This window comes from Tubulanus polymorphus, chromosome 1 (genome assembly GCF_964204645.1).
Source record: "Tubulanus polymorphus chromosome 1, tnTubPoly1.2, whole genome shotgun sequence".
Classification (NCBI taxonomy): Eukaryota; Metazoa; Nemertea; class Palaeonemertea; order Tubulaniformes; family Tubulanidae; genus Tubulanus; species Tubulanus polymorphus.
The window spans coordinates 16,237,700-16,261,550 of NC_134025.1; the positions used below are offsets into that span (position 1 = coordinate 16,237,700).

General features: G+C 37.3%; 1 protein-coding gene across 13 annotated transcripts in view; it reads right to left on the minus strand.

Annotated features, from left to right (window-relative positions):
* The window catches only part of LOC141915498 (uncharacterized), a 473,311-nt gene that overhangs the window by 394,572 nt on the left and 54,888 nt on the right, over positions 1-23,851 (minus strand). For 12 of the 13 annotated variants that reach the window (XR_012620964.1, XR_012620965.1, XM_074807054.1 and 9 more), the window contains exons 6-8: positions 20,236-20,308; positions 19,220-19,330; positions 3,343-3,455 (exon numbers count right to left, since the gene is read on the minus strand). Coding sequence is in view for 11 of the 13 variants with exons in the window: in XM_074807054.1 (XP_074663155.1) it covers positions 3,343-3,455; positions 19,220-19,330; positions 20,236-20,308 (297 nt within the window). In the remaining 2 variants the exon portion in view is untranslated. The remainder of the gene's footprint in view (positions 1-3,342; positions 3,456-19,219; positions 19,331-20,235; positions 20,309-23,851) is intronic. The other variant, XM_074807058.1, reaches the window with a different exon arrangement.

The following is a 23,851-nucleotide window of genomic DNA, read 5'->3' on the forward strand; positions in this document are numbered from 1 at the left end:
TAGTCGGGAGCCGCTCACGAAGGGTTAAGCCGAGAACCAATGAAACAAATGCTCACATAAAAAAACCTACCGCGATTTTACATGAATTGGCTCAATGCCAACTTCATATCGCTGACAAAGGTAAACCAAAAAGGTGCTAAAAGTAAACCGGATAATTATAGGCCTATTACCCTACTAGATACTTTATCTAAAGTCTTTGAAAAAGTCATTTATCGTTCTTTAAACAAGTACTTGCTGGATAACAATCTTATTTATGAAAATCAATCCGGTTTTTTAAAAGGCCACAGTACGACAGATCAACTGCTAGCCATTACAAATTTTATTCATGAAAGTTTTGAGGAAAAGTATGATGTTAGAGCTGTCTTTTTGGACATAGCGGCGGCATTCGACAGTGTTCCGCACTCTTTACTCTTACACAAAATTAAAGGCTATGGAGTTCGAGGGAAACTCTTAGATTTAATAGAAAGTTATTTACATAATAGAAAAATTGTGGCAAGAGTAGATGGTAAACTTTCTAAACCATCTAGTGAAAACTTTATAAATACCGGAGTCCCGCAAGGTTCAATTCTCGGGCCTCTACTCTTTATAATGTATATAAATGACTTACCTGAAGAAATTACCAGTAAATGTTTTATTTATGCAGACGATACGTCTATCTATGTATGTGTAAATCCCAAAAATCCAAATACATCTTCAAATCAAAGATGATCTTGATAAAATATCTAACTGGGCTGAGAAGTGGGGATTGTTTTTTAAACCAACGAAAAGTGTTGAAGTTACCTTTTCTAAATCCGGTACTAAGCATTATCCTCCAGTATCACTTTCAAACTGCTCAATTGTCCAACAACTGTCTCATAAGCACCTTGGATACATCCTAGACCACAATCTTACATCTACTAGTCATATTGAGAGTTAAGCCGCAAAAACCCAAAAGCTATTAAATCCACTGAAGTCATTGAGAAAGAAAGTGAAGTCCAAATATCTAAATCAGATCTACTGTTCTTTTATTGCCCCGCATTTTGATTATTGTGATATTCTATACAATTCCTCGACTGCTCAAAATCTTAAAAAACTTGACAAAATTCAATATAGCGCAGCACTGCTTGTATCAGGATGTATCCGAGGTTCAAATCGGTTGAAAGTGTTATCTGTTTTAAATTGGCCAACGCTTGAAAACAGACGAGCTGAACGTGCCAAACTTTATATGTTGATAAACAACTATCGCCATCTTATGTGCTGTCAATTTTTGACAAATATCGTATACGTAGATTACATAATGTACGAAATCCTCGTCCACTGGTTATACCTTGGTCGTCGGCAAAATTTATGTCATCCCCTATTGCTAAACTAGCCGGTACCTGGAACCATATTGATGATAGTATAAGAAATCTGCCAAATTTTGGTCATTTTAAAAGTAAAATCTCATTTAAATGTTACGGCAAACATATAATCAGTTCAACCAAACTCCGAGCTCTAAGTCGTAAAGAAGAAATCTGTCTTAATCGACTACGTGTGGACTTCATTTTTAAAAGTCAACTCTTCTCTCATAACTTTCTAGTCAATAATCCTTATTGTAATCACTGCCGCAAACGCCTCGATACTGCCCATTTCTTTATCACTTGTAACCAGCCTGACCAGGATATTGCTATCAACGACCTCCTTAATGAACTGGACATAATCAATATATTACTGTACTACAACGGTTTATCAAATGCTAACAAATGTAAATTTCTACTATATGGTGATAGTGAAAAGTTCACATCATTTACTAACAATCAAATTATAGCTATGACCGCAAAATTTATTCTAGAAAATTACGAGAGAATGTTATAACATGTTTTTCTTCAACATGTTTTTCTTAATTACGTATGACTACGTTTACTTTATTTTGTTTGTTGTTTATGCCATCTATAAACATAATGTATTTACATGTTTAATCTTGCCCAAAATGCCGTTCATGGCGCGTGGCAGGATAATGTTTTGTAAAATCTTTTTCTTACGATGTCAATAAACTAATATTATATTTTAAAAAAAATTTACATGTTTCATCTTGCCCAAAATGCCGTTCATGGCGCGTGGCGAGATAATGTTTTGTAAAATCTTTTTCTTAGGATGTCAATAAACTAATATTATATTTTAAAAAAAAATTGATTCAAGTATTCATCATAATAAGTAACTCAACTAGCCTGGCTTTCGTAAAAATTGGTTTTATTAAACATTTAATCATCTTGGGATAAGTGAAAGCATTGTTCGACTTAAACAACACATTTGAGAAAGAAAATAGCAATTAAAAGCGCACCTCCATCAGAAAGTCCATGATTTGTGTACGCTAGCAACCAGCGACCGGAAATCAAGTAGCCCAACTCTTGTTGAAATCTCGCAGCCGCCAGCTGACAGCATTGACTACATTGAAGTCTCGTGTGAGTTGGCGTTCCATTTGATTTGAGTTCTATGAATTAATCAATCAAACGCCGCGTGGACTAGGAATCCCATACATCGCAACTCTCCCCTCGCATATAGGCCTCCACCCTTGTCTATCACTCGCCACTTGTTCTAACTCCTCCCACTTCAGCTACGTTATTTTCTAAAAGCGGAATCGAGGGCGGAGCGCGGAATAGCGTGTCTCGAGTATTTGTGGAATGGTTGAATACATTCATTGCAAGGTAAAACGTTAATATCAACCTCGATTAATCTACTGTCTGTCACACCTGCTCTTCGTGCGACCTTTTGGTCCGTAATTTCGTTAATAATTTATCTGTAAATAGGTGCCTAATATGCATCAATTTGTTCAGTAAGGAATTTGCATTCAGAAATAAATCGTGAACTGGCCTAGATTTGTTTGTGTTTTCATCTATCAGGGATAGTTTACCTAGCATATGCTCGCGTAATGCTGAAAAACGGCGTTTATGGTCCGTCAGGTGGTGCCACCTACTGTATTTTGATATGCTTATGAGCAGGTGATGACGTCACTGTAACGTTTCCGAGCGTCCATGGAGCGGATTTTTCAGCATTACGTGACGTATGCTGAGTAAACTATCGCTCATAAATGAAAACAAAAACAACTTTAGTAAAAATTGTTGTTTATTTCTGAATGCAAATTCCTCACTGAACAAACTGATGCTCAATTAAGGTAGATAAACCGATTATTAACGAAATTATTAACCAAAACGTCGCACGGAGAGCAGATGTGACAGACAGTAAGTTACAACAACGATTTAGGGGTTCTTTGAACAAACTTTGCTGTTTGCTACTCAGACTTCCAAAAAGGTAGATTCTATAAAGCTTATCTAATTGAAAATGAACTTGGGTAAGATCTCTGAAACCAGGTGCCTTATTATTTACCCATGATAGATGTTGTGCTCAGTCCTATTCGCTGGAAAATGATAATGAATGGAATACACATGAACTCCAACTGCGGCAAAAACCAAAATGAAGATCCAGATAACAATTATGACCTACAATATAGAAGAATATGATCTTCAATGTCTTTTCCCATTCACTAACACGAGAAGAATTAAGAACCCATGTTAACCTGGTGAAAATGAGTAAACGTGAAGACGGTTCGTTGAAACCCAGAAATAAAATTCGAATTTACCAATAGCTTTCGCTATTAGTGCATGGTAGCTTCGTCAAAAATGAGTAAAGACAATGTAGCGGGGTCCTTCCCCCTGGGTAAAGGCATTTTTCAAGGGCTTATGTTGAAGGGCATTTCCATGAATGTCTCATTTTAAGGAACTCTGTCAAGACACACCTTGGATTTTCTCAAACGTAAACTACCCTTGTTAGATTTCAATTTTGATATTCCTACTGATTGTATCATCGAATTAATTGCAATTTGCACTCAAAACTCCTTTTTCAGTTTTTATAATTCATATTTTGAACAGGTCTTTGGCATGTCTATGGGGAACCCCCTTGATCCCATTTTAGCCAATTTATTCCTCGAACACGTTGAAACTGAATTATTACCCCTCTATACTAGCACTCCCCCTAAGCCTAGGTTACGATATGTTGATGATGTTCTTGCGCTTATTCATCACAATTTTGATATTGATTTATTTCTCTCATTCATTAACTCTTTTTACCGCTCGTTTAACTTCACATATGAATTGGAAGTTGATGAAAAATCCCATTTTTAGATGTGTGCATTCATAATTGTCCGTCGTGTTTGGAATTCTCAGTTTATAGGAAGCCCACTCATTCTGGATCCTACCTGCATTATTTTTCCTTTACAACTTATAGCATAAAACTCGGTGTTGCTCAAGGATTATTTCTTCGTGCTTTTAGGATTTACAACCCCCTTTTTCTAGATGATGAACTCACCCAGATTAGGAATTCTCTTAAATATTTAGCTTATCCTGACGACCTTTTGAAAAGAGCTCTTTTTCGAGCCCGTCAAACCCATTTTAACAAACAGCTTGTTTTCACTTACAATAATAAACTTATTCATAACCTAACTCACACTTCCTGCAAAACGGAACCTTTGAGTATCAGTGTATATAAAATCCCTTGTAATGTCTGCAATAGAATATATGAAAGGCTGAATCCAAGAACACGTCTATTGCAATTTTGAGCCCAAACGTCTACTTTTATTTAGTAGCCACTTGAGAACAATAAGCAATTAACGATATCGGCTACTTTTCCAGTAGTATACAATTCAAAACAGTCACTTTGAAATAACTCGGTTGGTTTTCTATAGTGGCTGTTTCGAAGAGTCTACTATTGAAAGGTGACCATTTTAAAACATCTGGTATCGATAGTGCACACTAGCAGTAGAGGCAACAGTAAAACCACCTGCCTGTAAACAGTGACTTTGTGATAGTAACTCCTACCATAACAGCTTCTCTCAACACGTATCATTTCTAAAAGTCAACTATTGAAAAGTGACCATTGGGAGATGGCTTGGTAATTTCCTGTTCAAAATAGTTGCATCTGTTAAAGATTTGCAGTGATACGTGACAAGGTTCAAAGGTACCGTTAAACCCTATATGCTTTGTATAGTGAACTCTGTATGCTTTGAATACAGTTCTGTGAATAGAAAATCAAAGTTTTTGAGTTGCTAAGAATCCCCTAATTTATATTACGCCCAACAAAATGGCAATATGCAATAGGAAAACTATTGATTTATATAACATCATCATGGATTCAAATCCATTAATACTAATATAGTGCAAGTCCTAAATTAGAATTTTAAGATTTTTGTTTTACATTTGCGATTATAAAACATTCTGGTGCGTTCATAAATCTTTGATTTTGTAGAAAAGAAAGATAAAAGAATAAATTTGTATTTTAGGCTTAATTAGTTTTTAAGGATATATGAGAGAGGAATATACTAATAAAATCACATATTCATAAAATGAATTACGTCCTATTTATCTCATTATCTGGATGAAGACTACACAAAATATTCCGAAAAAATGTATCTTAAATACTAAGAATTAACCTTGAATTTATTGTTTATTTCGATACAAACGATTTTTTAGTAATCCATGTGATGTTCACTTTGTCACGCTGTTCATTGCTTGGTTGTGAATCGTTTTATTGCTTGCTAGAAGTGATTCCCTGATCAAATCTTATTTCATAGTTATAGAGTTTGGTTGAAATCAAATTACCAACTTATTACAAAAGATCACACGATTAGTGTATCAAAGTGCACAGTTGAGATGTTAACGTGACTTTGAAATCAGCAATTTCACTTCGTTTGGCTTAAAAAGTGAAAGAAATACGGTAGGCTGTAATTCCAGTTTCGTATACTTTCCTACTTTGTTGAGTAAATTGTTTATATAGGTTATCAAAACCCAGCAGCAGCTATCGGTCAGCAGGTCAATTACACTGGCTAACTAGACAGTGATTGATGAACGAATGAACAAACAGCATTGGCCACCAAAAGACCTTGAACCAAAAGTAATTACCTCTTAATAGTAATAAACTTAGCACTGCAATATCTCTATGAGACTTTATTTCAAGGTGCCAATAAAATAATACGCCAAAACGTACGGTGTTTAAACTTCGCTGAATCGATGAACCAATGAATCGCTGAATTTTAATTATCAGTTATCAGTTTTTCCAACTAATCTCTTTTTCACAAATTATCGTAAAATAATAACTACTAATATGTGGCACCATATTCGACGACAGAAGTGCATTCAGAGTAAGAATAACGTTACCAATCCTTGAATTTGGAAGCGAATGCGGGCTAGAACTAACAAAGGTACCGATTTAAGGTGCAGATATACAGGGAATCCCTATCATAGCGACCATCACGGTTGTATATCGCTTTGGTGTCGAAAAATGAACAATTTTCGACCTAAATGAGGACCGGAAGAAATCGAATAAAATACTATAATCCATAACTTACATATATAATACATATATAACTGTAGATAAATGAAGAAATTCCACAATAGAATTTTGTATCATGAAATTTATCAAAGTTCAACCACAACGTTTTGGCTGCTGACTGATAGCCATCTGACTAAAAGCCCTTCTCACTAGGAATGTCTACATTCCACCTAATGATGGCTGTTAGTCAGCAGTCGAAACGTCGCGGTTTCACCAAATTAAATCTTGAATACCATACAAAGTTTCTTATTGATATTAAATTCGATCGAATATGGGCTCGATTAAGATGATTTCTTTAGAATGTTTAAAATCAACATGGATATATATAGCATATTCTGTTTAAAAAAATATCAATGATTCAGCAAATTAGAATTCAGGGAAATTCGAACACATATTAAAATTAAGATGCAAAGACATCGAGGCCCCCGTTGAAAATAAAACCACCATTTCAATAATGAGAGGTTAGCCTGAATTTATGATTGTGCTTTCAATTTAAGAACTTAACTCAATAAATAAATGCAGACCTATGCTTGAAAATAGCTGCATTTGCTCAAATTGAAATCTTCATTAAATTATATCGCCATGAAAAGAAGGAAATTTCGATTCAGATTAAAACTTTAAAAATATTGACAATTTGTAAACAAATTTAACTCCAATCTCGACTTTTATTGGTTAGAGTTGGGAATCGCTCATTACATTTCACATACTCAAAGAGGATCTACAATATCTTCAGATCTTAACTGAGTCATTCTAAATGGGATACACCCAAAATACCTCCGTCCAAAATCCCACACCCAGAATCCCTCCACCCAGAATTCCCTCATATGTATCCAAAATACCTCCACCCAGAATTTAAACAAGAGGCCCATGGGCCTTGAAGCATTGGTAGATTATACTGTGGTATTAAGTGGTTATAATGTTTTACATCTGCCGGCAAATCTTCTATGACGATGTTGATTGGGAGGACTACAGACTTAAAGGTCTATTTGTCTAGTACGATTTTATTCCTGAAAATGAATTTATTTTCTGCCGAACAATTTAGCCTAGGCTATTTGTACTGTTAAACCTCATTAACTCTTTCCTGCCCGCTCCCGGTATGTATCGGGTTCAGGGAACCCGTCCATATTGTCCGCTCCCGGTATATACCGGATTGACGTCAGCACTCATTCACCAGCGGCTGAGCCATACCGGGCACCGTACTAGCTAATAATTGTCAGAAAACCATCACACTAGGACGTGCTGCCATCTGCCGAATTGTTACAACACTAATTCAAGAGTTTTAGGTGACGTTTTATGAATATAATTGTCGATTGAGTAGCCGTTTTGTGGAGCTGTTATTTCATGTGTTTCCTGGTTTCTACATCGACACGGACAGCTGTACAGCAATTTTTTTGGTATCAGGGGCGTAGCCACCGGTGCGACAACTGCTACATATGTCGCACCAATAACTGAAAAACCCATTATGCTAAAACGTCATAATAAACGTTATTCTGTATTTACATGGGGGAGTATCAAGTTCTTTTGAAGATGTCAGTGGTGCTAATACGGAGGCGTTGGTATTGCACTTGAGATTTTCGGTGTAGGCCACATCCAATCCAGTAACTCCAGCGAGTTTTGTTTATATTGTTTACGGTATCACATCTGGACCATGCACCTGACCTCACAGTATCAAAGTTGCCGAATTCAGAAGACTTTTTTCATATTACTTTAGAGCGACTCAAACCGGTATTCTCCTGGTTATATTTCACTGATACTGTAGGTGTTTTTTGTTCATGAAAAATGGACCATAATAAGGAATTTGACCAAAAAAATTCTGCTCAAGTGCCGAGACATGGAAACCGAAAAAATCGAGAGAGTACCGGTATTGATGTACAATAAGCCAACATTAGGTTACCATTCATCAATAAATGGTCAAGGGCAGATCAAGCCTACCACTTGTATCGAGGGGTACTCAGGTTTGCCCTTCTATTTTTCTAGATCGTGATTTTGACAGGCTCTTGTACTAACATGAATGTTTTATTCCGGGCAAGTATTCTGGAAGTAGTATAGAAAAAGGTCTAAATAAATCTAAACGAAAATAATCAACTTCAAGGGGGATAGACTTTATGCCCCAAATATGCTTAAAGATTGCATCTCAGAGCCTTGAAAAATCAAATTTTTCAGGGGGAGTGCCCCCAGGTCCCCCGTTTTGTGCTATGATATAGTTGCCATTCCAGTTCAGCAGGACTCAGAAACTGCACTGGGATGGTGAAACACCTGGATCCGTCCCTAGACCAAAGATAACCTTAGAGGCATTATATTATCTACAGAATAATTATTCAAATATGAGCTCTCATAGCCATCAGAACGCATCACAGACGTTTTATATTCAAAATTTTCTTGGGGGAAGGCCCCCACACCCCCCTTCAAGACATCGCGCCTTCGGCGCTCGTTTTGATGTGCGCTCCGGATTGTCGCACCATTGAATTTTAGGTGGCTACGCCCCTAGGTATGTATCGCTCATATACCTTACTGAGAATGCTTGCTTGATGCTTGACAGTATTTCTTTGTGATAATAGCATGATTATTCGGGTGTTCTACGTCCATTTGTGGGCAAAAAATAGGGGTACTTAGTCATATATTTTATTTACAGAGGCCTGTGGGAACTGGTGGAATTTTGTAGCTTTGGATGTTGCCATTATACCCTGAAAATATCATATACATATTCCAAGTAATAATGTTTTTATAACAGTTTAGCTGAAAAAGGTCATTTATTTAAATATTGTGAAAAAGTATGTGGGCACAGGATACTGGATATAAATAAAGTATCCGGGCACGAAAGGGTTAATGCGATTCTGTTAAAAAGACGAAACTAGTTTATTCTGATGTTTTCCATCATGTCCCAGCCAAGATATTTATATCAATCAAGATTTGGATACAAAAACCCATTTTTACGCATGAACTGTTAGGCCCCACTAAATAATGAAAACAAAAACCGAACGATTTTACTGAATGCAATTGCAAGACCCTCTGATCTTAGAGCTCCAAGCTCTGATGCATGTACGCATGCAAAACGTCGCAGAGAGCGATGCCGGCATTGGTGTCACTGAGGCCAGCTGATGATTGTTTGTTTGTCTTTTTGTTTGTTTGGCTTTACCTCCGTCGTTTGGATTTTGGTTTCCCAAGACTATTCCTAGTGGATTGTTCATTTAACCTCACGATGGTACGGCCTTTAAGTGTTGCCCGCACACTGTTCGCAGCCAGCAGGACTCGAACCCACTTGCAACACATCATTGATAGTGGATTCAACAGCATCACGCCTTATCTCACTGAGCTACCGAGGCCACTCGATTCAATTCCAAAAAACTACAGCAGAGGCAAATAACCATCGCAATATTGGAATTTACGACAAACAACGCGTAAATTCAATAACTGTTGTTTAACGCATGGAAAAGATAATAAAAGGTATTTTTTCCCGGCGCGCATTACAAAGGGAATCTCTGCCGAGTGCGTAAGAGGATGCTACCGCCTTATGAGTGCGCAGCAGGCGGGTAGGGCGTCCTAAAAAGAAAACTTATATTAGAATATAGCCGAATCGAATTTTACAATGTCAGTCAACTGATTGATAATACAACATGGTTGTTCTCGGCATACTTAACAATGATATTTTCCTCCAATAAACAACTCTGGTAAAATTGAATAAAATGATCTATCGAATTTTCCGGTGTACAAGTCGACCCGGTGTATAAGTCGAGGTCAAATTTTCAGATTAAAAAGTTGTGCTAGGGCTATAGTCGGTGTATAAGTCGAGTCGCTTCTTCATGTGTTTACATATGTCACATTGAAAACAGTGCCGATGTCATTCTCATAGTAGTTGAGAGTCTTTACCACTGTTTGCATTATTAAATCATTGGGATCTGTTGTTTCTAATATTAAAGTACCGGATTAGTGCTCATTGTTTGTATCCACGTGTTGAATGTATAGTGTATACGTTGAATCAAGCCTGTAAATAATTTTTTTGCCAGTGCCTGCCACATGTCAGGCACCAACTATAATGCTGCCTGACATTAATGAGTTGGTGCCTGACATAAATGATTTTGGTGCCTGCCATTTAGCAAAGTACTACTGTTTTATAGAGAATTTCCTAATTCCTTATTGGGCGGATACGATCTGACATAAAAAATCACTTCCTGATCTATGCCACTCTAATGCTCTCAATGATCGTCAAAATCAAGAAAAGTGGTCGATATTTATTTGAGGTCATTATTTACTACCAATTATAATCTATTTTGAACTATTTTATTTTTACTTTGATTGTTCCATCGCCGCACAGCGGCAATGGTATACATTTATATAACGCGCGCGAGTTCATCGTACTACCACGTTTCAGTTCATACATTAGTATGCAAATCAGCAGTGAGCCGCGTACTGTGTGTATGGCTGTGTGTATAGTAGTCAGCTGAGTGAGTCTATATATAGCACAGTCACTCGGCGATGATAGTATACACAGCACTCTCACACATCGGCGGGCGCTATTGTCACCCTCTTTAATCGTCAATTAAGACGAACTAATTGACAAATCAGTGAATTAAAATCTCTGATGAAGGGCCTCGGCTTATTGGGCGAAGCTTTATGAAATCCATGTATTTTAGGCTAAAAAACTGCCCTCGACTTATTGGCCGGAAAATACGGTAGCGCGATTTCACCGCAATAAGCAACGGAATTGATCAGAAGACAACTGGCGCGATTTATCGCAATAAACATCGGAATTAATTGATCGGTGATAGGAAACGGCGCTATTTATTTTCATATCGGTTCAAAAAAGCTAAAACTATTAGAACCATGAAAATTTTCGTGCCGGTCAGTGTGACAGGCAGGAGTGATTTTGCAACGGACATCGTAGCGTTTTGAGCCGGCCAATGTCCGTGACCGGCTGCTTATTTACAGCCTTGTGAATGCCGCGTGCGTGTAGTCTAGTATTAGACTCACTGTGTATTAATTATTGGCACGCTGCCACAGCATCGCGGCTTATATAAACACTGTACAATGAATATACGCGGGTTTTCTTTCTCTTTTGATTTTTAACATTAGTTAATTTTGAAACATTTCCAAACTATAAGAAACTATTTTTATCAACATCCTAAATTCTAATTGGTATATGAGTGTAGCCTTACATAAATTAACATTCCATTTCATCATGGCGACCTTGAACTCTAAACATTGTCAGTTTAAACGATATCGAAAGTGTAGCCGGTGTATAAGTCGACCTACGTTTTTTGGACATGATTTTTGGTCTCAAAAACTCGACTTATACACCGGAAAATACGGTATCTTTATTGGTGATATCGTATCATGGTGGTAGCCTACCGTTTACCGTTCGATGTTTCGTGTCATCATGAAATGGTTTTAACTTTAGTAAAGGCATTCCCGCACGATCACATACGGGTTTCAGTCACGAGTAGGCTGCCGTTCCACTGCCCTAGAAATACGTATTCTGACGCTGAGAATTAATCCCAAATAATCCCATGTTTTTCTATTCAGAAGAGGCTGTTCCCCATTCTTTACTGCCAATGTCAATGCGGACATATTGCTACGCGATTGTTTAACCCGCTCTCATCTACCAGGTAATGAACGAGAAAAATGCGATCGAACAACTTTTTGGACCAGTAAATCAGAAATCTTGCGACGCTATGTTGTGGGGAATAATTGAAACAATTTTTTTAGTCATTTTCAGCTGTTTCTAATGTTTTACGTGAACGGAGTGACAATTTGAAGTTACTATGAAAATGAGAAGAGTCGGCGCTATTTTTTCGTACTACTATTTTTGATCCATTTTACTAGCATTGGCATGACGTCATAGACGTCAACCAATGCTAAAAAAATTGCCCATGGGCAAAGTGTGGTTTACCTTGAAAGCTAGAGGTTGTTGGGAGTAAGGGCATTGCTTGAAAAATCTTTTTAATTCGTGACTTCAAAGTTCCACAAGTATATTGTATTTAATCTTTCTTAAAGAATTATTTTGTAGTCAAATTAGACCAAAGATATACATTTGGTTACGGTCCACGTCCAAAAGTTTGTAGGGTACAGGTAGGCGTGGCAGGGAAATTATTTTATATTTTCAAAAAAAATATGTTTCACAATATGAAAAAAATATTCAAATAAGGCCATCCCAAAATAATTGTCTGTTTGCGGTAACACCGACTCAACTTTTCAGGATGAGTCGGTAGGTTTTTTTTGCTTAATTGTTGGGCAAAAAAACAAATTTATCACCTTTTTACATGGAAACAATATCGCAAAAATCATCTACGTTGTGCACGGGAAATTTGTCTAATAGCGTAGATTTCAAGAATTATTTTAAAATTATAACTTCGTCCAGAGTGTCATCTCTGTGTTGAAAATAAACAGTACATTGAATATGTGCGCGGTTTTACGTTACCAGCTTTGACATAGTCACTATGAGAATAAATGGCAGCTTATTGGAACACTGCCAGTTTCCTGGAAAACTTAAATTAGGCCACATTGACAAGGCATGTTTTCACACGATGCACACTTGAATTCGAACATATATAATACGTAGCTCATACGTAGTAGGCAGTGGGTCGGTCGGCCGTTTTTATGAAAAATAAAATTTATTTCAATGAATCCCAGAAAAAAAGTTTTCACTCGGTACCTTTGAAGTCGGGTCGGTCGGGTTACGGCAAACAGACCATTAATATGGGATTGCCTAAAAATTCATATGATGTCACATATCAGAGGGTGGCTGAATATTGGGTCATGGAAACCTCTTCCAATGTTGGCTGCGGAAGTTAAAATAGAAGAAGAAATCGGTTATTAGATCGTTTTAAATCCTGGAATGTACGACTACAATATTCAGACCCCGACCTATACTTTTAGTTTGCTGCTTTATATTTTCAGGTCACAAGAAATTACAATTTATTACAAATTCTATCAAACAGAAAACACAGCGCTCATCTTCTGCTACGATTATGCAGCCTATTTTCATGTCAAACGCGCAGGCGTTACAGCATCACCTTTAGTGTACTGTACGAGCTTGTGAGTGTAGCGCGCACAGGTGGAGGTGGAGGTGTAAGTGAATGTTCGCCTACACTTCAATGTCAATCAAAACAATCACCGGGTATTAAAATGAAACAATACCTATGGCGGATGTGTGAAATAATTACATTCTCACCAGCAATGAGCATTTAAAATTTGCACGTATACGGCACCTAGTCCAATGAAACTTAAGCCATATGGCTTTCCCATGATTATTTTAGTAGCGCCGGAATTCCCCGTATATCCCAAAAACAGCCAATCCCATTCGAGACGACGCACCCCAATCGAGGTCATTTATACGCCAGAGCTAAGAATTTTCCCGCCAAAACAGTTTTTCGTAGAATTTTAACTCAGTTGACCATGTACATCGACGGAGGTTCGCCATGTCTTCAATCGCATCAATTATACGTCGTTTAAGCCGAGAACCAATGAAACAAATGCTCACATAAAAAAACGTACCGCGATTTCACATGAATTGGCTCAATGCCAACCTCATATCGCTGACCAAGGTAAACCAAAAATACTATAATTCTATTATTTAGATGTATAAGTACCACCAATATTGACTATTAAACATGTATAGGATTATATATAATGTATTACAGTATATATAAACCTATACTGAATAATAATTGAATAACAATTAATGATAATGTTCACTTGCAATTGGTTATGGCTGGGAAATTTACAAATCGACCCCCAATTTGAACAAACAATGAGATGATTGTAGAATATTAATTAGATTATACATGATGTAAAATGAGCATAATTATTGTTGCTGTAATGTTTGTTTGTTTATTCTTTGTAGCAAACCATGAATACATAATAAATAATGTGTTTGAAACATTCGCTGTAGTTAGTCTAGATCGTTGCCAGTCGCCTGTCAGCCAAGGCACGACATATAGGTTCCTAATTTTGTCCTTCAGGCATAAACCCATTAGATCTAGGACCTGGAGGTATTTTGGAAACTTATGAGGGTATTTTGGGCGGAGGTATTATGACCCGGATTTGACTGTAAAACCACCTGCCTGTAAACAGTGACTTTGTGATAGTAACTCCTACCATAACAGCTACTCACAAAACACATCGTTTCTATAAGTCAATTATTGAAAACTGACCATTTTGAGATCGCTTGCCAGATTCCCTGATATCACTACACTGTAGCAACATATGCTTCATATTTGCAGTGATACGTGACTTAAAATATATATAAAAAACTTAAAACCCGCAATAACGGATGAACGGACGATGGACACAGTGAACGCAATAGCCGCTGGGACTTAAGTCCCAAGTGGGCTAAAAACTTATTTCACTGTATGAAAAACGCGCGTGCTGTCACAGTAGCGTGTGCAGCTTAAAACAATAGTGATCTGCCAGCGTGCGCTAGTTTCCCATAGTATACACTGACATGGCTAGATGCGCAATATGTCTGCAGTACATGAATAAGGGTACGCCAAACTGCCATACAACTCAGCGATAATTTCAGTCTTTCTGTAAAAATTAAAGGCTTTCAAGAACATTATCCGCCGACCTTTCAAATCTAATGTAGTCTAGATGTCGTCATCTGCATATTAATTCACTTTGTAAAATAAATTTATCCAAACAAATTCGTAATAAAATATTATTCAAAAATCTTTTTAATATTATTGCGATCAACTTCTATCAACATTCAACCCAATACAACCTAATAACGAAATAATATTGAACACAAAGTGACCGGATCTATTTTTTGCAATGTATTTAACCCCATTTATCAGATCATTCGTTAATTCAATGACTGTAAGAATGGTGTGCTTTTGTTCATGGTAAACATACACAAACACGATCCCGACACGCTCGTAATAGCTCTCTCGTTCCTTGAGAGCTAGCTAAAAATGGGTAAATAATTTATTGAAACTTTGATGGTATTTGCTCAACACTTACACACCTTATAAGTACACCACCGCAGCATATCCTTGCTCGGATACATCAGAAAATCCACGAAGTGCACATGAATTGAGATCACTACTAAACATTACACAGCGATTATATTTGAATCCATTTACTATACGCATATCATTCTGCCATTTAATCCATTGTTCGAAAATAAAGTCAGGAATACAATTGTCCCAACCCCAATTAGTAAGCAATCAAACAGCATAACTTGTTTAGTTACAACACAATCCTGTTTAAATGGACAGATATTTACAGTTAATTCCATAAGTCTTCAGATGAAATGAATCAAACTTAATATTGAGACTACCCTGAATTTCATACTTGTGCACAGGTACCAATTTCAACACTTCAGGAGAATTGGAAACAATCTTTCTCAAATCGAAACCCGCTGATTTCAACAAAGAAACTAAATCCGCTAATAGATTTATAGCATATCACGCAGATCTTTCTCGGGTAGTGCAGTCATCTACATAGAAATTACTCTCAATGACTTGAGAAGTCATTGAAAGTCATTGAGAGTGATTCTTTAGGAAAGTCATTGATAGTGATTTCTATCGGTAGCTTTAGAAAATGCCCGGGCCTCATCATGGGCCAGCTGTTACAAAACACAGGTGGCGTGATACACGGCGATGCTATCCCAAATGTAACACGATGTGTCATACAATAATGTACCACAGATTCCGACTTATTCCCCTGCCAAACGAACCTGTGGAAGTCTCGATCACTTTTGTTGAGACATACTTAATGGCACAATTTTGCTAAGTCAGGGGTAAACGCCACAGAATGAATCCGGGAACACAAAATAATTTTCAATAAATCCTGTTCCACACGAGGTCCAACCATCAACCGGTCGTTAAGCGAGACACCAGTCGATGTTTTAGCCAAAGCATCGAACACAACACAAAGCATTGTGGTCGTACTACTTTCTTTCAAAACGCAATGATGAGGTATATAATATACATCGCATGGGTGTTTCGTCACGTTATTCACTAATTCCGCATGACCCGACTTAGATATTCCCTAAGGCGCCTCTTTCTAATTACTTGCATTTCGGATCCGCCGCCGAGAATTCCAGGTATTCCCGAGAATATTTTTTATTTTCATGTCTGCTACCCACCCTAACAAAAAATGGAAATAAGAAAAATAAGAAATAAAAATCTTTTATCTCATTTTCTTATGCGTTCCCTGCGAGTATTTTCTATCCCAGTGCGAAAAAATTTAACAAATTACAAGCATCTTACACACGTATTGCAAAAAGGTTTTCTATCGGTTATGCTGACTGTGCAAGGACTCGAGCCCACAATTAAATCGTGCCGTCATAGGCTGCCACATGGCACTGAAACTTGGCCTGTTTGTGAATAATGTATTGTTATTTAAGAACTTGACGCAACTAAAATAAATGTGAAGCTTGAAATCTCATCAGTGTGTCAATTTAATCCTATTCTTTGTGGATTTATAAACTGTCTAGTGAAATGGCGTAAGTTCCAGTCCGTAATAGTCTGAGTGACACAGAGCAGTTGCGATACATCTCCATTTAATTACACGGTTTTACTTGACGCTGTAGATTAATAGAGAGCCATTAGCTATCCTATATACTTGAGATGAAACTGGAATTCTTACATGACTGGATTCTCGGCTATCGATCTGAAATCCAAGCAATTCATAAAACAGCTCAATTACTATGGAATTCTTAACTGGAAAATGTCATTTTTTAATTTTTTGTGGATTCCTTTGAATTCTGCCTAAAGAAATAGTTTAAAAAAGAGATAAGTTTTTTTTCTCTTCCACCCACATAAAAGTGTACACCACCTCAGAATAGATAAAAAGTTTTTTTTTTCCCATACCCCACCGAAGATTTCCTCCCAAAATCCAAGTAATTAAAAAAGCGCCTCACAGTTTTACAATACCCCTGCTTTAACCCTTTCAGTGCTGGCTAATTAATACCCTATTGTGCTGAAGATAATTTGAAAATTCTGAAAAATTCCACCCTAGTGTATTGAATCATTTTCTGCGAAAAAACAACGTGGGAGTTTGAGAATGTTGATTACATATTGAGCGCCTATTGTTTTATCGATTACACGAAAATATATTTTTCTGTAGTTAAAAAACGTCAGATTTCTACATTAGATCTCATGGCTTCAATAGTTTTATAAGTACTTAAGATACAGAAACTTACACTTAAAGATTTGTTCTTAAGTATACCGGGTTGCATGGGTACGGAATTAATGGAACAACGGTATTTTAAATACTGATTATAGCGTATACGAATTTTACTCGAAACGGAAAAGGGGAATAACGTTTGAAAAACAGGAGTAAAAAACACATTAAGATACAATATGTTAAAAAACGCATGACATTATTCCCCATAAGGATTGGCAAAATTTTGAGTTAATTATTCAGTACTTGTGTGGAGCAGGACGGTCATTTTGTAACACGCGGACCGCACGCGCGCATTATTCTCCTGGACTCTACCCTTAGTGATGCTGTGAAACCAGCGCGCTTGTTATTCTAAAAAATTCGACCCATTGCTAAGGAACTGTGCTTTTTGTGGGATTCGAATCCAGTATTCCAATCGGTTTCTACGGAGGAATACGAACTAAAAATAACATTTTTCGACAATATTTTGTGAATATTCTTTGTAAATATTCTGAAAATTACACAAAATCATTTTGTTATCCTTCATTCACGTATTTAAACTACCCGCGCAACGCGGCCCGCAAGTTTCGACGAAAGTCTGTCAGTGACCGTCATTTTCGTTGCCGCGATTTAGGCAATGCCCATGTGTCCCGGATGTAAACTACACTTTTTGAGAAGGACGGTATGGAGAAATATAGAAAATTTGAATTTGCCTCATACGTGCGATTAACTTAAGGAGCTTCGAGCTCATAATATCTGAAGGCGTTTACCACACATGCGCGGCAACAGTAAGTAGGCCTATTTACATTACTACTGCTGCCGTGCGTGCGTGTTTGCAACCGATCGATAAAATACATACACATTCAACGTAGTAGATACAGTGTTTATACAGAATCAGTGTTGCAATGAATATGCATTGAAATGCGATTCGCAACGATAAATAAAAAAGGCACTGAACGCTTTTACGATTCACTTGATAACCAACCGCGCCGAACCAGTTGAGTGAGATCAACCCCCCCCCCCCTCCCCTCTATACTTTTACATCATTTTTGGACTATTTGGAAAATTGATGTTTTTCAATAATGAAATCCGCACTACTATTTTACTTCAATGTAACGTTGTTCATCGGCCTTCTAGCCATTTTATGAAACAAAATGCTCCTTGAAATTTCTTTAAAAATCACCACAAATTTGTCGATTTCTCTTAAATGAACGCGATATTCAAAATTCCATTTCCAACAGATCTTAGCCGCATGATGAAGCTACATTTTGCACATAAACATAGTAGATTGCACGACTTCGTGTCAAAGTTATAACCTCATTTGTTAGCAAAAATTTGATTTTTGGACCCATTACAACATCTCGGGCTATAAAAATTATCCTTTACAATAAATTGTGATAAGAAAATTCGCATTATTAATTATGTCAATTATGCATGTATTTTACCACCAAAGTAAAGTATTGACAATAAACTACACATTTTTCAAAGAGAGGTTAGCTGTAGCACTCATAGATATTAAAGTGTAATGCTTTGAACATAGTATATTTGTTAAATGAAATTTCTGCAAAATACCTACCACTTAGGGTAAAATCTGGCAGAGCCAAAGGGATTAATGACCTGGCTGGCTTTAAGAAGCAAGGATGTTTTTGTCTAACCTACAAAGTAATATCCGTCTTCACGTTTACTCATTACATGAGCATCTTCGCAGATATCCACCAAACCTTCATAATTAGTTCTCATGGTTCAAGGAATAAGCAATTTAAAAAAATAAACTTACCTTCCCGACTTTCAAAATAACATCAAGAGCTACATCACATATATGGCTAATACTGCGTGATCTGCAAATCATCAGAAAAGCACGGAGGCTTCGGAATGGCATATATAGATTCTGAAGTATACAAATTATTCATCAGATTTGAATGAATTGGAAAACTTATAATTTTTTCGGCCAAAAACACGGGATATTCCCATCCCTGATTGACCACTAATATCTCCTAGAACTCTGTTCATAAAGAGGTCATATTTCCTTCCAATCAACAAAGCATCACTGGCATTATCTTTTTTCTCATTCTTTATAAAGTTTCAAGGTGTCCCTTTCACCATATGCATCTTTGCAAGATTTTTATTTTTGGTTAAGGAAGTTTTATGCATACCGGGCCCGGTATATAAATCAACTTACATTTTTTGGATATGATTTTTTGTCTCAAAAACTCAACTGATAAACCGGAAAATATGGAATATCTCTCAACCATACAAAGGGTGGTTGTAGCTGGATCCATCCCGAAAATTGCAACTGTGAGATACTACACTACACAGAGATACATAATAAGTACTCCTTAAAACCTGTGACACAACTTGCTATTTGTACAAAGGATCAAGGTTGCTTCACAAAGAGAGATTATTTACATTCATTTTGTACGATATTTGTTGCATCAGTTGAAATAGCCATGACATTCCACTACGTTTTGAGATATATCAAATCATGAGATGGTGATTCAAACTTATTGGTGAACTATTTTGTGAACTAAGTGAATTCCCACATCTGAAGATTCAGGTGTTCCCTAACAGCTTTTATCAGGTCAAGGATTTCAGGTTTCACTACTTCTGATGATGGCTGTTTTTAATTCCGCTATTCAATTCAGAAATTTTGCTTTTAAATCAAATTATCTCATTTCTCATTTGAGAAATTATGTGTGTATAGCTGTATTGTTACTTAATAATAATAATAATAATAATATATTTTCTTATATAGCGCAGATCTAAGAAATAATCGCTGCGCTTCACAATACTTACCAAAATTAAAGTCTCACCAATTACAAGCAACAAGAAATCCATGAGGAAAAGAGTCACCAGACAAAATTCCACCCTGAAATTCCAAACACGAATCCAGATTCCAGTTTACAAGCATCTAACATGTTTTTTCTCAATTTTCAAAACAAAGAAAAGTCCTATGGGCTTGAAGTGTGCGTTATATAATAACCCATTAGCACTCAAGCCACCCGAATCCGCCTGGCACGTTTTTCGTATGCTACAAGAAAATGGTTATATTGGGATTCGAACCCAATAGCTGATGATAAACTACACACTTAAGTCCCCGAAATACCAAACAGAGATCAACATCCTCCTATTTTAATTTCTGGAGTATTTCGAGTTTGAACATGACACATCCGAGCACTCACTTCAAATCCAAGTAAGTTGGGATGAATTTCGGGGGGCCAAAAGGATACGATTTAGTTGGCCCACCTCATCACATCTTACATCATATGAAAGCCTTGACTATTTACTACAAAATAACACTGATTTGAGAGAGCTAATGGGATAAGGCAAGAGGACCATTAGGTCCTGAAAGCACACTCAGTTCAAATATCATAATTTCAAAGAAAATACCCCCCAAGTACGTTAAAGGTTTACCACATATATCTTCCAACTCTACAAGATACCGTAGACTCTGCCTATACCAGTACATTTGGGACCTTCATCTTTCTACTGAAGTAGGCGGTTACCAGTTTGAAGAACCGCAACAACTGAACAAGTTCTTTTAGAGATTTGATGATTTACGTTTCTCTCAAATTCCGCAGCACTAACCTCCATTTTGGTTCAGTCATGATGCACTTTTAAAATAAAAACTATGGCCATGACTGTGCGGTAATAGTACGAGGGCCTAATCATCCTCCCCCGGCAAAGATTTGAACCTGATGGCATCGAGATTGCCACGGTACGAAACCCTGCCACACTAGACCGAGTGTGCAGCTGCATGCCCAGGTTGTCATTGGTGCCGCAAGTTTTCGTGTGGCAAAGCTGTGCATGTACCTGTGCACCCGGTCTGGTGTGGCAGGGGTTCGTGCCGTGGCTGAGTGTAGCGAAGCCATCAGCTTCGAATCCCTGCCGAGGGAGGATGGGGCCTAATATGAACCACTATCTATACTATAAGCGGCTAGGCGTCTTAACTTTGTAATGCGTAATCTCCGTTCGTGTGGCTTCGATTACCCGTTGAATGGTATGGATTGAAAGAGGATGGTCTGATCTGTGTTTTAGAATCGATTTCGTGCCGATACGATAAAGTTTAAGTTTACTTTTCGACCATTTAAGTTTGGACAATCCGCGTGACGTCACTACGCGCGATGATCAAAACTAACATTTGAGCATCAGCTGTTGCTCGGTTTTTGTATAGCCTGCTTGACTACAGAGACGCCGATGACCTCATTCAACTCTCTGCCTACAGGGACGCGGGTGACCTCGCGGGGAATCTAGTAGTAGAGATTACTGCGATGTGAGCATCGGCTGTTGCTTGGTTTTCTACAGAGAGGCAGGTGACCTCAATTCGCCTCTGCCTGGGGAATCTAATATGTATTCGAGCTCACCACAGCGCCACTTCCTTAAAGATAAGCGTGCCGATCCATTCTTCTAAGAATAACCGAGATTTAAGAGCCTGATTTGTCATTGTTGTCGGATTGAAAGGTAAGAGCGTCATTCATTGACGGTCACACGATGTAGTTGGGTATTTAGAAGTCATGTTAAAAATCGTTTTCAATTGTTCGGAATGGAAAATGAAACCAATTCAATACCCATGATCGTGTTACAGTACTCACCCCGGAAAAACAAACCAAAAACATAGTTTACAGCGAAATATTGTAATACTTTTTCTCTTCTTTGATATTTGTTTCTAATGCCTGACTTATAGTGTAGAATTCATATCCATAAATAAATGTTATATTATTTTTATCCGCACCTTAGTGATTTACTATATTCTGGCAATGGGGGTATTGATGTAGATGAGTTAGATGGGGAAGAGGGAGGGGAGAAGATTGATAGTATCATAAAACACAGTATTGTAGGATAAAACACACTATTGAAGATCCAACATGGTTGACAAGTCTAGGTGCAGACAAAAAGGAAAAATGAAGTCAAAATTTTTCGGAATAATGATGACGAATTGAAAGATATTATTGATGAATCTAGCATTTATACCAGCGGTACAGGATTCCATCCATCAGGAACAATAAGGCAGTTAAATCTTATATTGTACGATTATCGTAACTTTACAAGGTCTTTATATACAGAATCGTGAGTATGATGTGAGAACTAGGTGTCAGACTAGTTATAGACATGAGAACTCACGAACTAACACCTAGTGACATGTTTGAGAGACACAAATTAATTATTGATGAGCACTGACTAGAGCTAATTAATATGTACCGTATTTTCAGGCCAATAAGCCGATTTTCTAGCCTCAGATTTTTACCCAAAATATCGTGATCGGCTTATTGGGCGGATACGATCTGACATAAAAAATCACTTCCTGATCTATGCCAGTCTAATGCTCTCAATGATCGTCAAAATCAAGAAAAGTGGTCGATATTTATTTGAGGTCATTATTTACTACCAATTATAATCTATTTTGAACTATTTTATTTTTACTTTGATTGTTCCATCACCGCACAGCGGCAATGGTATACATTTATATAACGCGCGAGTTCATCGTACTACCACGTGTCAGTTCATACATTAGTATATATGCAAATCAGCAGTGAGCCGCATACTGCATGTATGGCTGTGTGTATAGTAATCAGCTGAGTGAGTCTATATATAGCACAGTCAGGCGATGATAGTATACACAGCACTCTCAGTCAGTCAATTAAGACGAACTAATTGACAAATCAGTGAATTAAAATCTCTGATGAAGGGCCTCGGCTTATTGGGCGAAGCTTTATGAAATCCATGTATTTAAGGCTAAAAAACTGCCCTCGGCTTATTGGCCGAGTCGGCTTATTGGACGGAAAATACGGTATACATATTGAGTAGTCTGACATGTTGATTACGATTAAAGCACATATTGATACTATATTCATAAGTTATATCACATTATTAATATTATCATTATTATCAAGCACTTCATGTAGTAACAGATATGAAATATTATGAACCCTCGGAATAAAATTGTAGATATATTATTATAAAATATGTAACTTATATCAGGGTGACAGAAAAAAAGCAGCACCAGCTCCCTAAAGCAGCACCAGCCAAGAAGAAAAGGCTCGACCCTCTCCTGATCGGAAATGATAATGATTCTAATCAATCAGATATCGGTGATTATGATGACAAAGATGTTGAAGAAGATTGTGATGATGAAACGGATGAATATGATGAGGCTGATGAGGATAACTTGGTTCTTGAAACAACAGATCAAAGAAGGGAAAATGACCGCAACATTTTCGATCAGAAGCCTAATACAGAAACAGGATGAAACTGTCGTTACTTTTGTAACGAGACTGAGGCGACAGGCCCAGAATTGTGAGTTTGGTTATATCTGCGATTAGCACATCCGCGGTGAAGTCATTGACTGCTGTGTCTCAACGGTGCCTCGGAGGAGGGCTCTCCAAAGAGGTCAAGGGCAAACCCCCTTAACGTT